The sequence below is a fragment of the Vigna umbellata genome, chromosome 7, assembly GCF_029865625.1.
Source record: "Vigna umbellata cultivar VRB3 chromosome 7, Vumbellata_1.0, whole genome shotgun sequence".
Classification (NCBI taxonomy): Eukaryota; Viridiplantae; Streptophyta; class Magnoliopsida; order Fabales; family Fabaceae; genus Vigna; species Vigna umbellata.
The window spans coordinates 24,887,364-24,905,291 of NC_142171.1; the positions used below are offsets into that span (position 1 = coordinate 24,887,364).

At 31.0% G+C, this 17,928-nt stretch overlaps 1 protein-coding gene and 1 long non-coding RNA gene across 3 annotated transcripts; one reads left to right on the plus strand and one right to left on the minus strand.

The window, feature by feature from the left end:
* Positions 1-428: 428 nt before the first annotated feature.
* LOC148195535 (uncharacterized) lies at positions 429-17,829 on the plus strand. 2 transcript variants are annotated; one of them, XR_015780792.1, is made up of 5 exons: positions 429-750; positions 15,694-15,798; positions 15,864-15,939; positions 16,028-16,123; positions 16,204-17,829. It is a non-coding gene; the product is annotated as an uncharacterized LOC148195535 (long non-coding RNA). The 2 variants fall into 2 exon arrangements; XR_015780791.1 differs by having other exon boundaries at positions 15,878-15,939.
* LOC124847923 (dnaJ protein homolog 1-like) lies at positions 6,534-10,788 on the minus strand. The gene is made up of 8 exons (XM_047325516.2): positions 10,630-10,788; positions 9,864-10,039; positions 9,358-9,529; positions 9,124-9,265; positions 8,094-8,227; positions 7,875-8,017; positions 7,572-7,770; positions 6,534-7,064 (listed from the first exon to the last, which is right to left on the minus strand). Exons 2-8 carry the CDS (start codon positions 10,014-10,016, stop codon positions 6,736-6,738), a joined length of 1,272 nt encoding a protein of 423 aa, XP_047181472.1. The 5' UTR covers positions 10,017-10,039; positions 10,630-10,788; the 3' UTR covers positions 6,534-6,735.
* Positions 17,830-17,928: the final 99 nt, after the last annotated feature.

A 17,928-nucleotide genomic window follows, 5' to 3' on the forward strand; every position in this document is an offset into this window, starting at 1 on the left:
AACCCTAAAGGGTTTCTCTTTTCCCATGCCACCGACACCAACCATGCGAAGAGAATCTCTGTTTGAGTGATGCCCTCCCTTTCGTCTTCTTTCGTTTTATGTTTGAATGAGTAAATCTAATATTTTCTAAAAGGAGAATGATGAAAATGGATTAGTTTGGAAGAGGCACAAAATTATATACATAAGTAGGATTAAGAATATTATATATTTAAAAAAAATGTTTTTACGATTTGTATTGACAATATTTAAAATCATCCTCGGATACAACTTATTGTATTTTAACTTGGATGGTGACAAATACATATAATAGGGTCTTAAATGTTTTTTATTATTTTAAAATTTAAAACAATCATACTATAAATTATTATTTCAATATCATTTTGAATGGACATTTTTTAGATAATTATTTTAATACAAAAGTTTGGGACATGAAGTTTTACGAATTTTGTAAGAAAATGTTTTTAACATTGGGTTTGGAAAAGATATTGGAAATATTTTTAAAGTAAAATAAGTTGTTTGGATAAAAAAAATTAAAGAAAAAAGGTAAAATTTAAGAACTTTTTTATACACAGATAAGCAAGATATTGGAATTTCAAAATACACTTAATAAAGAAGAAATTTGAAATACCATATGCACTCTCTATACAATAAACAATCTTCTGCTCTTCTACTAAGTTACCTTTGCTCTCTTTGCGCGCATTCTCTTCTATTTGAAGGTTTTTCTCTTATCTGTTCTTCCTTTATCATCAGGTTCATTTCTCAAATTTCTGATCTAAGTTTGTTTATTTTTTTATTATATGGTTTCATGAATTCAGAGTTTCTTTTTCTGATTATATCAGTAGTTTGATTAGTTGCTTAACATGCAATTATGTAATAAGTTGTCTGATTAAGGCACATCCCTTAATTGGAATGTGTCGTTTATGCAATTTACAGATTTTACTTACTTGTCTACCATCTATTTGATGAAATGTTAATCATATACTTTTAAGTAGGGAAAGGAAATTTAAGTTATACATGATCCGTACTTCGGTCTTAAGACCATGTTAAACAATCATAGTCATTTATTTACGGTTATGGGCATACATCATAAGGAGGGCGAATCGTTCCAGTTGTCGGTTAGAGGACGAGACATTGTACTGTTGGACTGGATCACTATGTTCAGCAACAGTAATTGTCAGGAACCAAGTAGGAAGCGACATATTGAGTAGCTAACTTGTGCATTAGCACCGCTCCCTATATTAATGCTGCAAAAAATGGATACAGTTGTTGTAATGACTTGATCATGGATTGGATAACTATCTACTGGTGCGAGAAAAAGGGAAGTCTACTTGATATAAATAAGGAGTCCTTCCATGAGGAAAGACGTATTTTTTAGTCCTTCCATGAGGAAAGACGTATTTTTGACTAATAATAGAATATTATGATAAATGTTTCTGACTTTAGTACCCATATCAGCTTTAGCAGGATCAATACATAACATGAATTAATTGTTTGTCTAAGAGTTTATGATTTTCTTAGAGTAAACAATAAGGTATCAAGACACATCCCTTGATAATAAGATATCTCATTTCATGCAATTTAACCAATTTTACTTCCTTGTTGACAATATGAAATGCTAATCATATACTTTTTTTTTTCAAATAGGAATTAGATTTACTTTTTTTTCTATTGTCTAAACTACTAACATACTAATTTGATAACATGTCTAGAATAAATAATTAAAAAAAAATATCATTGGTTCAAAGAATATGTATCATTTTGCAATCTTAGTTTTAACGCAATACGATTATTAACCATGCGGGAGAAAAGTACATAAAGTGAGCAGAAAGAAAGATAGTTTCCATTAATGTTTGAGGAGTATACAAAATAAGGCAGTTATCCAAACAGGACGGCAATACAAAGCATATTGTTTGGCCGACGGCCACAAAAGATGTACTTAACAAAATAAATTGTCTAACTAAACCCCTGAATGTATATACAACCTATTCCAAATCACCAATCCGGCCATCCTCTTCCACCCCCTAGGAGCTTCTTCAACTTCATCATACATGTTCTAGATGGTAGAATCGAAAATTACTCTTTCACACTTTGTTGTTTCACTTTGTTCACTTTATTGTTCTCCTTATAGTTGTTTCTTGTTTCTTTTTCTTTAGAGTCCAAACCGAGGGGATAGACACTGGTCAAAGAGACTCTGGCGCTCAAGTCAGTTTTAGTTATACTGATCGGTTATTACAGTTACGCATTAAATGTCCAATGCAATCACCTACCTCTTTATCTTACCTATGTATTTATAGATTTCGGAGTGAGCTTTTAATTAGGGTCGACCCAATTATAGCCTAATGCCTCATAAGTATGTTTTATCTTGTTAATAATGTTGAGTTTGTAGTATCCTTAATATGAAGTGTGACAGTTGGTCATCAATGAGGTTGACAACCGATCGGTCTATGATATTTTGGAAGTTCTAGAGAATTGACCGACCGATCGCTTTCGGTAATACGTTGACTGGGCGGTTTATACGGTACAATACATGATCCCAACATGTTGGTCATCCTTGTTGGGAATCCAAGTGTAAGTCTGAGTTCCATATTGGATAGTGTTAGAATAATTACTGTTATATATCATCATTAAGGCTTGTCTGCTAGACCATTAATGAGTCGTACCTAGTTCTGTACCTAGAGGTCTAGTGCAGGCTCTTGATGTTCCATGTACTCTTGTGTTTTCAATATATATAGAAGATAATGAAAGGGATCAGTTAAGCCCTCAAGAATATATTTTATCAGTTTTAATCTCAAGTGATAGAAATGAGAAATTAGAGCACTATATGAAGATGAAAGACTCATTAACCCATAGTCTTAAGGTTTTGGGTAGAGAGTGGTGCCAACCCTTTATATGGTTGGGCTCCAATGTTATTGGTGTTTGTGTCTTTTCGGTGAGCCTCCTCCTCATTAGACCCAACAGTAGTATCAGAGCTAGTTTGTCTTGGTGATCGATTCAGACGAGTATAATGGTCCTTATAAAGAAAGTCACGTTAAGATGAACGGCAGTATGAAGGGCTACTCGTGGTTGTGATTGGTTGGTTGGGAATGCTTCCACTAGAGGGAGAGATTGTTGGGAATCCAAGTGTGAGTCTAAGTCCCACATTGGATAGAAATAAGAAAGTATAGCACTATATAAAGATGAAAGACCCATTGACCCATAACCTTAAGGTTTTGGGAAGAGAGTGGTGTCAATCCCTTATATGGTTAGGTTCTAATGTTATTGGTGTTTGTGTCTCCCCGGTGAACCTCCTCGATAGACCAAACAATCCTTTTTCTCCTTAGACTAGATGCTCACCAATTGTCTATCCATGCTCACCAATTGTCTATCCACTACCTGCTTCATCACGTCAAAAGTCATATGATCCGTAGGAATGTTGAAGAAGTGTTGCTTGGCCTTCTCGCAACCAGAGTAAGCCTTGGTTGCTTCCTCTAATTGTTTGGTAAGGTCTTCATTGGCCTTCTTGGTGGCTTCCCGTTCCACCTTAGCAGCCTTCAACCCCTCCTCCAGGGAGGTTGTATCTTTGTTGTCGAATTCAGACGCTCGAGCCATACAAATATCAATCCGAACGGTCAACTCGAAGGTTGCTTCCAGAGCCTTCTCTTGGGACAGCTTTTTAACCCATCCCTACTTATCCCTTGGGAGATCGAAGTTGGCCCTCACCCCTGCACGGAACCTAATATCGAATGGTCCGCTAGACAAGGACCCTGAGGGAGCAGCCTCCCATCGGCTCTTCTTTTGTGAGGAAGAAGATATCTCGTTATGAAATTTACTCTTCCCCTTATCTTGAGTAGTTGGGGAGATGATCGTGATGGGTATTGGTTGAGGGATAGCCAGAGTTGAAGGTCGAATCGCTCGTTGATCCTATTGTGCAAGAGCTCTTTCATGCGCTTTTTCCACAACTGGAGGGCGCTTGGATGTGAGGGCCAATGTAGAAGTCGGGCGAGCACTAGATGTACCCTCTCCAACAACTTTTCCAGCAGCCTTACACTAGGCATCAATCTTCGCGAATGCATTACTCTTTGGATTCAGGGACGACATTATTCCTGAAATAAAACACGAAATTTAGCCAATTTAACAATTATATGTTAGAAAACACAATACAATTAAAACCTTATCGAACACTCTATTACAAAGGTCCTCAGAGTCTACGAGGTTGATGAGACCTTCAATGAGGTAGTTGGTCAATCAGGCTAACTGCTTCTATCTCTCCGAACGTCATCATGGACTTAGCCCATGATGTTAACTTCCTTAGGTTCTTCGTCCTGTAAAAGGGGAACATCGCCCGATTGGCCTTTATGTAAAATTTTAACTAACCGACCTTCGTTATTCCTACCTTAAGATAGTTTCTCTTGAATCCTTTGAAGGAGTCAATGAATAAGGTGAACAACCACTTCCTTTTCTCGGAGATTAGAAACACCCAACCCCTTCTCTCTGTGGGTAGGTACGAAAGAAATATAGAAAACATGGAGGAATAACAGTGAGATCAAGAGCGTTACAGACCACCTTGAACTCCTGCATGAATGCTAGTTGTTCGGGTTCAATTGGGTGGGTGCCAAGTTTAACTCCCTCAAGACGTCCATTTAGAAGTCATTGAAGGGTAATCAAACGAGTAGGTCCTTGAAAAGGTAGGAGTAAGCATAAAAGAAATACAATTATTCTATAGATTTTACGGTCACTCTTCAAGATGATTATACTTAATTCTGAATAACTTATGAAAAAACACGATTAGTATTAATTTGGCCACAATAATCCAAAGTTGATTTTAAAATCTATAAATTTAAGTTTGAAGTAAAGAGGTAGATAACTGTTAAAACTGTCGAATCTTTACTAATTTTAGTATCAAAATACATTGTGCTAATAACCTCCTAACTTAATCGAATAAGATTTCAAGATAAAGAACAATGAAAACAAACACTTGAACATTTAGAATTTAATTAACAAAAAATTTGATTAAGTGTATATTTGGATGAAGTAATTTAAGAAAATAATTTATTTATTTAAATTATCTAAATTTTTGTAAAATAAAATAAACTCTTTGGCAAGAAAATCAAAATGAAATCAAATTTAATTGTTGTAAGACACTTCAAATAAATAAAAAAATGTGTAATTACAAAATCACTTAATAAAGAAGAAATTTCCTACTTCATATTTCCTCGCACTCGCTCTTACTTTCAGCTTAAGTTCTCTTTGTTCTCTAGAGCTGTGTGTGCTCTCATATCATAGCAAATATTATTTTCTCTTTAGTTAATTATTTGGTTACTTTATCTAGTCTAATAGTTTTCAACTTATAGTAATTGTAAGTTTGCATAAATGATTGAGACTCCCTTAATCAGATTGATGACTACTGTTTAACTAAAAATTATTTTGAGCAATTTAGTCAAATTATTTGTTTGATAAAAAGCCTAAGCTAATATTACTGGTAATTTTAATATCGTACTTCAGATAGTGAGTACGATAGTAAAGTTTTCTTAGTGAACTAAAGGGTAATTATCTACCTAGTTAATAAAATGTGAACTTAGCATAATCAATAAAATGTGAACTTAGCATAATCAATTGTGTCAAGAACTAATTTATTAACCCTTTTATTACTATATGAAATTTTAAAATGAAATTTTGAATAATGAATTATTTTGACTTATTTAATAATGAATTATGTTTTAACATGTCAAGTCAATTTAGTGATTAAGTGAGAAACTAAAGAAGTTCTGTTGCGAAGCAAGATATCATGAACCACACTTTTTATGTAATTTTTATAACCCTTTGTAGGAATTAGATTTACTTTTTCCTCTTGTCAAATATTCTAGCATACTTAACTTGTGACAAAAATGTTTATAATACAAATTAAAAAAATTGATCATTATTGTACAACTTTTCATTTCAAGTTTCCACATGTCCCTTTTAGTGCCAGAAGAAATATAAAACAAAAGCATTCTTAATACCATACAAGAAAATATGTAATTTGAATGTTTGTAATTTAAAAATACTTGATAATTAAAATTTTCCCTTCAATAGTAAATCTTTTTGGGTGTCACCTGTCCCTAGATAATGTTAAACATTAGCAAAAGCTTTTTTAAAATTATTTATAAAAACTTTTCAAGTAGGACTGTCAAAAAGTGGATTTAACTTATTCGATTATCACAAAAAAAAACTATTTTACTAGTATTTCTAGCAAAAATAAAATAAAACATAAATTATAAACTAGATATTACATAAATTGTATGAATAAATTTTAACAAATTATTTTAGTTCATAAAAAACACTCAATTAACTTTGGAGATAGAAGTGTTCATGAAAAAGTTTTGGAACAAAGCCAAACCAAACTTGTACTAAATATTTAACCAAAAAGAGCAATAGCGAAATAGAACTGATTGAATCATTATACACACTACTAAACAATACTAACAATCTTTATTATTAGCCCAACAACAAAATAATAATAACAAAAACAAGATAAATAGGAGGCATCTAGAATCATTATAGCATACGTGCCAACGAATCAAAGAGGGCATTTAATTTTCATAAACTTGACATTATAATAAAAAAAACATACTTAGTTATATGCCATGAAATGTAAACTAATTTGCCATGAACTGTAAACTAATAACAAAGACCTAAAGGTAAATTTATCAAGCAGTTATGGTTTCTGCATTATGCAAACAAAAGATAGAAAACATATAACCTCTACCACAAATTGCACTACTGTTGAGCACATTGCACCCTGTGACCAGAAGGACCTTCATCTTCGTCTTCATCGTATGCCTCACGGTAATGGTGTTGATGTTTTCGTTTCATCTCCTCCTTGAAATTGACATCATGCAAAGTGGTCTCTTCACAGTCATCAAGCTCTGCATCTGAAATGCGCTTGCTGCCCTTCTGAGGTAATACCTTTTCCAATAACAGGCATTGATCAGGGGAAATAAACCCTGAGTCTGGGAATTCAACATTGAACTGGATGTAAAGCCGACCCCTCATGAATGTCTTCTTGTGTAGTGGCATTCCCTCATCATTTATTGCTTTAGATTGACCTACATAGTAGAATTTAAATACATAACTCAGAAAATTGAATATCAAGGTAGATTGAAACTAAGGATGGCCATGTGAGGCTGGTAAAGTGTGGGCTGAGTATTTTTAGTCTGGCCGATTAAGTCCTTGTCGCATAATAGTCTGCACAAGCCAATGACAAACTAGCCCACGTTTGATTCACATAACCTGCATTACTTAAAGTCCTAAAAGCTAATTACTTAAATTCCTCAAAGCCAGCACAACATGTATACGTTTCTTTTAAAATAACATTAACATTTCATGCTTCTTTCCTTATTTCAGTTCACTTTAAAGTCATTTCTATTTTTAATAAACTTAAAAAATTATAAAATTATGAATAATATTTATTTTAAAAAATAGACTTATAAAAATTATTGTTTCTGAGCGAGCCAGCCCAACCTGCCTTTTGCAGGCTAAATGCAGGTGAACTAGCCCGCATTGTCATCCCTAATGAAACAACAGCTATCTATACTACCGAAATTTTTTATTACCTGGCTTAATGACTTCCCCAGGGTTTGATTTGATCAGTAATTGCCTGCCATCAAGATGTGTGATAGTAAACTGGAAGCCACAGAGTGCCTCACTTAAGCTGAGAGTGTGATCAATGAAGAGATCATCTCGCTCCCTTCTGAACTTTGGGTGCTCTTTCACTGCCAATACTAAAACAATGTCTCCTGTCAATGCGTCAGGCTGCAACAAGTAGGAGTTCATTTCAAGTAAGAAACCAACATTACCAACTCAGGGAAATACTTTCTAAGTGTTAACACAAATAGCATACAAATGTGACCACTTACAGCTTCATCAGCTTGTCCTTCAAAAACAATCTTCTGACCCTGCTGCATTCCCTCTTCAACATGCACCTCCAGTACCTTCTTTTCATGAGTAACCTTGTTTCCTTTGCATTGAGGACATTTATCTCTTTCGCTAATAACCTCACCTGTATCAATGAAAGATGAGATTGAGAAAACATCATAAAACAACCTGAAAAATATAGAAAACAAAGTTTTCATTACCAGATCCTCTGCAGTCCGGGCAGACATGTTGCATTTGTTGAATCATGCCTAGTCCTATCTGCCTTCTTGTGACCTTCATACCAGTGCCTTGGCAACCAAAACACCTACTAGTTGCACCACTTTTTGACCCATTCCTGAATTATCAATAATTGAATGTAAATGTGTTGTTATAGCTTATTATTTTTCAAATTCTGACAAAACATCAGCATAAAGATGCATGATTATAATCAAATAATAAATAAATAAATTCTACAAACACAAACTAATAGATTATAACAAGACTGACATGAACTAACATGTCTAATCAAAAGTCACATTGGATTAACCTACCCAGTAGTATCACATACTTTTCATATCCCCCAAGTGCAAATTCAATCATGAGTCAATATTAATAATTATCTTAATATATGATAAACATTAAAACTTTTTTATTGACATCTAAGACATAGACACAAACTAATAGCTGCAGTTGTGAGAGAACAGACAGGTGTGAGAAAAAAGAAACTGACTGTATCTGAAAGATAGGACAGAATTGTTGAAGTGATACCAAATACAGTAACACATATGATACTATATCTCACAATCTACACAGAAACAATCATTCCACACAATAGACCACAGAAGTGGCCCAACACCACAAATATAATGTCACTATAGCTGTAAAATCATGTGTAATAGCCAACCATGCACATGAACTAATACAGTTAAATACCCACATATCTCTTTTTCGGTTAAAAAGACATCTTAACATGCCCCATCTGGGATTCCACATGGACAGCATAGGAAATATTAACCATTACAAATTCTAAAAAGTATAGTTAACCTAATACAATATATTTTTTGGAGAAAGCAAGGTGGGAGAACATATTGATTACACTGTGATATGAAATACAAACATGTATTTATAAAAAATTTGCATTCTCAAAATAAATTAGATGTATAGGGAAATTATAAACACAAATATTTGCATACCATTTACACTGAATAAATTAGATGTACAGGGAAAATATAAACACAAATAGGTGCATACCCTTTACACTTTGGGCATAATACATTTCTAGAAAGAGATAGTTTCTTAGTTGCACCATTATAGACATCCTCCAAGGACACCTTTAAAGAGTGCACCACATCTTCACCATGTTTTTTTCTTCTGCCTCGTGAACTACCACCACCTAAGAAATGATAGCAATAGTGAGTTGGTTAATATTGCAAGATGATTCACAAATGAAATGAAATAACATAAATTTAAAAGTGAACATCTCACCACCAAAGCTTGATCCTCCAAAAAATGACTCAAATATATCAAATGGATTATGAAACGAGCCTCCTCCTCCTCCTCCCATCCCTTCTTTAAGGGCATCTTCACCATACTGATCATACAATTCTTTCTTCTCAGAATCACTTAAAACTTCATATGCTTGACCTAACTCCTTAAACTGATACATGAATCAAGTATTCGGTATTAAAACAGAATACAACATGAGGTTAGCAGGTTTTCAAGTACCAAGTGAATAACATATTTCATATAAACATACAGAATTAAAATACATAATATAGTTTGCTCAAGTTTTCTGCATGCAACACTAATATATCAAATAAGTTCACAATTTACAATATAAACTCATCTTATCAAGAGGTAAATGCAGAATCACTAGTATTAGATGTGTAAAGTTTATATGATCAAATCAAACTATGAACAGAGGTCCAAGTACATAGCTGTTTATTCAAATGGTATAATCAAAATGAAGTGTAACAAAATATTGCTTTTACCTTTTCAGGATCTCCACCTTTATCCGGATGATTCTTCATAGCTGCCTTTCTGTATGCTTTCTTGATTTCATCTTCAGTGGCATTCTTTGAAACTCCAAGAATATCATAATATTTAGAGTTATCACTCCTCCTAGGTCCACCTCGTCCAAACATGACTGCAGCACCTCAAAAAATCACTGCACAAGAACAAGAAATAAATTTTAAATTGAAAAAAAAAATCTTTTCAGCTCATGGGTGGGGTAGCTTAGCATTTCAATTCATTTTCTTTGCATGTTTACATTTACATTTATATTACAATACATCTCAGCCAGTGACACAATAGCAAACACTGTCACTTCTCAAGAGCATCTCGGCACCAACACCAAAGAATATAAATTGTTTCCTTAATTTACAATTCCAAGATACCTAACCCACAATCAACAAAGCAGAAAGAATTTTCTAAATTTCCACACCCAAATACGGAAATCCAAAATCCAGCCAGTGAACAGCCACGTCAGAAACCAAACACAAATTCAAAGACTTAAAAGACAAAATATATAAACAAGAAATAGGTTTAAATAAGGTAGTGTATAAATGTCAGAAATTTCCCAAGAAACATAAAGGGAGAAAAAAATTAGACATCATCGAATGAAGGTAGAGATCTAAGAAACTCAGCCATCAAGAACCTTATCGCAATTGAAAGAACTGGTGAACAGATCTGAACCCAGGACAACAATTAACTACCAACTACCAAAAGCTATAGATTGAGAAAAAAGAGAGAGCATACCACTCTCCGGCGTGATTGTGGTAACTCTTCTTTTCCTTGAAGGGAGAAGAAACCCTCAAAGAGAAAGGAAGAGAAAGGGAGAAATGGTTAGACTTTGTTTAATGTATTTATGGTGAATTGGGTTTAGAAAAGAAAAAAAAGAATTAAAAAAAGAAAAAAAAGGGTTTTGTTGGTATGCGGCCGAATTGCTAAAACCACCTTAACGTGGGGTTGGAAGAAGTAATAAACCAAACAGTAGAGTTGTTTGTTTGTTGATATCACTAAGGTGTTGGTTTTTGTTAAAAAGGTTGCTTAGTACCAAAGCACTTTACATGGTTTTGGATTCGATTGGACGAGGGTGCGGCTAGTTAGACGAACGTTGATGATCGATGTCTGACATACTCAAGCGTCAATTGGTCACGCATGGCGGCGACATTTAACCAAGTACTTTTCTCGATGCCTTTGATGTGACAACACTTTTATTTTTTTTTAAATTATTTAATTTTAATATATATCTAGTTATTAATATTAAATATATATTAACATATAAAAGAATATAGTATGTGAGTATATAATTTTGAGAGTCTTTTTATGAATTTTGGGATCTGCTGTTTTGAAGGAAATAATACTCCTAATAAGGAAGTTTTAGGTATGTACAATATATATATATATATACATATATATGAAAGAAAATATATGAAATTGTCATAATTTTATATTTATTAGGCGTATTGGTTGGTATCTTAAAAGACTTTAATTTATTTTTTGAGTTATATGGAATTGTATTACTTTTAAATTTTATTTTAACTTTAAAACATTTATATTTTAATTAATTTCTTGTTGATTATAGTATATATTTTCAAAATGGAAAATATTTGTACTTTTATAATGCAGAATCTTATTTAATAATTAAAATTTTAAAGTTATTCTATGTAAATACTTCAATGACGATGTTTTATAAAGTTTATATTTTAAATTTATGAATTTACCTGTAATTTATGTAATTTACCTGTAATAATGAAAGAAAAATCTTTACATATGTCATATCATGTAACTCTTGTTTTAAGTTATGAGATTTTAATTTATTTTTTCTTTTATAATGTCATTTCTAAAATATTTTATCCAAATTTGTTCTATTGTAAATATTTTATAAAATTATATTTAATAACAATATCTTTTGAAATTTTTGAAAAGAGAGCTATTTTTAAGACGAGAAAGAAAATACATATTAGTTACATGATTCAGGATTTTAAATTTTGTCATATTAGACATTTTAATTGAATTATTTTATAAAAGTCATTTACAAGACAAGAATCAGGTTTTACACGCATGACTTAAACATATTTTGTCTAAAAAGAATTTTATTTTATTGAAGTGAAATTATAATTTCTTATCATCATGATAATCTATGTTAAATTTTATTAATACTGAATAAAAATAATAAAATAAAGTGATAAAATGATATTTTACTGTATTTTAAAATTACTATATTTTTTATTTTTAATTTATATAAATGAGATATTAAATAATTTTACATTAACATATTTTTAAATTTAATTTTATATTTTATATAAATGAAAATTTATTTTATATAAATTACATTTTAAAAGTTATGTTACATAGAAAAATATTATAATTTTAAATTTTAAACTATACATTATAAATTACAAATTATAAAGTGTAAACTGTAAAGTATAAATTATAAATTATAAACTATTAATTATAAATTATGGCTATAAACTAAATTTTAAAATATATGAAAAGTAAGAATGGTCATTGAGGAATAAAGGGAAATAAAAATTACAAAAAATGATAACCTTACATGAGAAATGAAAATAGAAAAAAAATTACATAAAATCATAATTTAGTTACACTTTCATAGTTATTGTGACATTACTTTTCACAATAAATATAAATTTGTTATGTTAATTGTCTTAGTTTAATCAAATTGTGTACTTTAGTTATATGTGAGAGGTCAGTTTTTATAAATAATATTTCCTTTTAATTTTTCATTTTGTAAAGTGACAAGTTTTTCCTAACTTTTATTCAAAATTATTTAATATAATATTAAAAATTATAAAAAATAGTATTTAATTAATAATTTTTAAATCACAATGAATTATTTAATATTATTTTAACTTGAATTAGCTAATTATCTTTAAAAAAATACAAAATTTGTTCAGTATATATTAAGAATAATAAAAATATGGTATGATAAAAGATAATTGAAAATTTGATTGACACATGTATCATTACTCTTCATCATGAAATTATGAGAGAAATAAAATATAGATGATAATGATAGGATCAGAGAAAAACATAGAAGAAAAGAAGACAAAAACACATAATAAAAATAAGGGTTAAATATGTTTTTAGTCCCTAAACTATTGGCTGTTTCTGGTTTTCGTCCCTCTTTCAAAGTAAGGTACAATTTGGTCCTCATTCTTTTCGAAACGTTCGTTTTAGTCCTCGAAAACTAAACACTGTTTAAAAATTTGGTCCTCATTTAGCAACAAATGAGGACTAAAACCAAAATTCTGAGGACTAAAACGAACGTTTCGAAAAGAATGAGGACCAAATTGTACCTTACTTTGAAAGAGGGACGAAAACCAGAAACGGCCAATAGTTTAGGGACTAAAAACATATTTAACCCTAAAAATAAAAGTCTTCCATCTTTCTTACTTTAGTATGAAAAAGAGCACCGCATATATATATATATATATATATATATATAAAGATATAAAGAGAGAATTAGACATGGGAGAGAAAAGAAGATGCAGCTTAAAACATAGACTCTTAAAGGTTTAATATTAATTTTGAGTCTCTTATTAGTTAATTTTGTTTAAATTCTATTTTTGAGTTTTTTTTAAAGTGGTTCCTTTTTTTTTTGTAAAAGTAGTTCAATTTGATCCTTTTAGCTCACGGAAATGCTAACAGTGTAATGTTCACCTTAGTTAATATTAATGAGTTGTTCAATTTTGAAATATGTTGCAAGATCAAGCCAATTGACGTGACAATGTTAAAAGTTAAATAGTTTTTGTAAAAGGTTGGTTTCGAAAGCGATTTGCGATTAGGGTTAAATTGGGGTTGAAGAATCTAGTGATTTGGGGTTTTTCAGGTTTTCGTCTTCCCCTTTCTTTGATTCGACTTTGTAGATGATAAAATTTTCTTCCTCTTTGATGGCGTGAAGCTTGGGGTTTTTGTTTCTTGCGTTTTGGTCTTGCAACTTTGGGGTTTTTCGTTTGCGAATTGGGTTCTTGTTTGTTCTCTACAAACTAGTGTTAATAATATTGCATTTTGGGATTTTTCTGTTCTCCCTTATGGCTCGCGATTTAGGGGTTAGGGTTATGATTTAGAATTTTTTTGGGTTTTTATTCTTCGCGTTTTTTACTCTTATTGGTTGTTGGTGATGGTTGTGAGAGTCAAGGCTATGGAGGTGTTAATGGGTTGCGACCATGGGGGGCTCACGGTGGCTATCGACGACGTTGAACTTTGACTGGTTTGGAATGTGCTGGGAAAAAACCCAAAGGTGAGAAAAACGAAAATGATTAGGGTTCTTGAAAGAAAATCAAACATTTAGGGAAAATCAATTAAGGTTTACCCAATTAGGATTTATAAATAATTAGGAATTAACATTTAACACTAGTTAACAGGAACCCTAACCTTTAATTATTTGGCATGTATTTTAAAAACTGACAACTCATTTAATATTGACTGAGATAGACATTACGTTATTAACATTTTAAACGTTGTTAGAAAAAAATAATATGGACATTAGTAGATTTGCCTAAAGGAGCAAAACTCATTGGTTGTAAGTGGATCTTTAAGAAAAAATATCACTTTGATGGATCCATAGAGAAGTATAAGACAATATTAGTAGCAAAAGATTTTACTCAAAAACTCAACATAGATTACTTTGATACTTGTGCCCCTATAACTAGGATTTCCTCCATTCGATTATTGTTAGCTCTAGTAGTTATCCATAAAATAGTGATACACACCATATGGATGTTAAAAAACCTTTTTTGAATGGTGATTTGGAGGAAGAAAATTATATGACTCAACCTGAAGAATGTGTTGTACCTGGTCAAGAGAATAAAGTATGCAAACTTTTAAAATCTTTGTATGGGTTGAAACAAGTATCAAAACAATGGCATGAAAAACTTGATAATGTATTGTTTTATGATGGTTTTTCACCTAATTATGTTGACAAATGTGTGTGCTCTAAATCTAAAAATAGTGCTTGTGTCATTATACATTTATATGTGGATAACATGTTAATTTTTGGTACATGCAATGAGGTTGTTGCTAGAGCTAAATTGTTTTTTTGGATCGAATTTTGAAATGAAAGACATGAGTGAAACCAGTGTGATTTTAGGTATTAGAATCATAAGGAAGGGAGATAGTATATTACTATCTCAAGAAAAATATATTGAGAAACTTCTTAAGAAGTTTGAGTTTTATGACTTTAATCCAATGAATACCCCTATCGATGTTAATTCTAAATTAATGAAAAATAAAGGAGAATTTATTTCTTAGCCTCAGTATGCCAAGATAATCGGGAGCTTACTACACTTGATGAGCTTTTCTAGACCTAATATTGTTTCAGCAGTAGCTAGATTGAGTAAGTACTCTCAATGTCCAAATCAACAACATTGGGGTGCACTTGTTAGGCTTGTGAGATACTTAAGAGGTTCAATGGATTATGACACTGAATATGATAGATTTTTCTATTGTATTAGAAAGGTATAGTGATGCTAACTAGATCTTTGATTCAGATGATACAAAATCCACTAGTGGTTATTTATTCACACTTAAGGGTGGTGCAATTACATAAAGATAAGTTAGACAAACAGTTATTGCAAGATCAATAATAAAATCTGAGTTTGTCGCTCTTAAGATGGTTGGTAATGAGGCTGAGTAGTTGAAAAATTTGATGATATCCAAACATACATCACCAACTGCTTTGCAATGGGGAAGGAAATATATTTTCTCCCTTATATACTTGGGTAAGTGAAGTTTGTTAACTTTAAAGTTTCATTTATTAATTTTGGTATATGACAATTAAGTTATTACCAATTTCAGGCGTCATTGGCACCTACTTGTGATCTCCATACCGGAGAACACTACTGTATGGTTTTGTTCATTGCACAAGTCTCCTCCCAGCCCTCTTAGACATGTAGTAGATTGGTAAGAATCTCAATGTTTCAACTTTCTTTGTTATAAATGTATGCTAAAATAATTTTTTTTAATAGTTCCCTTGCAACAGATATGATATTATATGGGAGATCTACTGTTACAGCTAAAAAGCTTGCATGGGTTCCCCTTAAGGTTTGGTATTTTAGTCCATACTTTGTTACATTTTTTTCCATTCCAATGATGTTACTTAACATTTTATAATTATGATGATATATTGTAGTCTAATAGACAAACGAGGTCATATGAATGTGGTTACTACGTCATGTTTTGGATGATGACCATTATTCGTGCACATTACACCAGTGGATGACAAATGGTAATATTTAGGTTTGAATTTTATTTTCTCTATAGTTTAGATTTCATATACACTAATTAAAATCATTGTGTTTTATGCAGAGATTCAATATGACTGCTCCAATTCCAGAGAAGTCACTTAAACTCGTGAGGAAAACACTGACTAAATATGCAATTCAATTATATAATAGTATGTAATAGATATTAGGATATAGTAAGTTCTAAGTTTATGTTTCTAAGTTGTTTTATGCTTTTGTACATTATTATTATTTTAACTTTGTACATTGTATTGATTTATGCTTCAAAATTGATTTATGATAACATTGGATTGATTTATGCTTCTAAGAAGTTGATTTATGATTACATTGAATGTATTTATGTTTTAATATAATTTTCATTCAAAATATACTTCTGAGGCATAAAGTCCTGCGAAAAAAATATAAAAAAATAAAAAACCTTACTACTTCGGTTAACTTTAAACCGAGGCAAAATCCTACCATTTTATGTCTCGGTTCTAAACCGAGGCAAAAAGTCTACCAATTTTTACCTCGCCTGGATATGCCTCGGTTCAGGAACCGCTGCCTACGAGCAAAAATAACCGTTGTCGTTTCCCTGACTGCACTAGTGTAAAACAATAATAAAGAGTAAGGAAAGAGAGAAAATTGCGCAGATAATTTTATATTGGTTCATATAACAAGGATCCTACATCTATTTGTTAATCCCAGGCATAGATTAACTCACTACAAGAAAAATCACAGTTACATACGGTCAAAATCCGTATATAACCTCCAAAATCCGTATATAAAATGATATTACATACGGATTATATACGGACAAAAATCCGTATATAAAAGAAGCGTAGCTAAGTTATATACGAATATATCCGTATATAATTTACATACGGAAAAATCCGTATATAATTTACATACGGAAAATCCGTATATAAAATCCGTATATAACTATATACGGAAAATCCGTATATAAGTATATACGGAAAATCCGTATATAAAATCTGCATATAATTATATACGGAAAAATCCGTATATAATTTATGATTTTATAAAAAAAAAAATAGGTGATTCTGCATCTGCATTTAATGGTTATGAGTTTCAATAGCTGATAAAAGTCAACATAACTAACAAATTGCCAAAAATCATCTAATATAGATAAACATTTACAACTATTTAATAAAAGATATAATTAACTGAAAACTTTCAACATTTATCAAAAATAAGACATAGGTTTCGAAAACTTATCTTAGCTTATATAACGTAATAAATGTAATATATATAACAATATATCAATCAAGACTAACATCCCATACAATAAATATATATGCCCTGCATCCACACTATACAAATATATATTAAACAAGATTTTAACCAACTAATACAATAAAATATTTATGTAGCATTTGAATCAACACAACAAACAATTTTCTGCAGCATTTTTATATCCAAACATCAAATAATTTCCTGCAACATTTTTATCAAAACAGCAAAGAATTTTCAGCAGATTTTTTCTTATTTTCTTTTCTTAAGAGTTTTTATCTAAAATATTATGAAAAAGAAGTCAACTAATTAATAATAATTGAATCCAAATTTGCAACAAGATTATACTAAAATCACAAGGTATGGTGCATAATATTTGTTCAAACCTCTTGGTACATTCACACGTTCATACATCCAAATAAAATTAATTTTGCAGCAATCCAGTTAATACTTTTAATATAATATACTAATAATCCCAAAGGAAAAAGTTTATTACAAACCATCTAATATATATATATATATATATATATATATATATATATATATATATTATAAT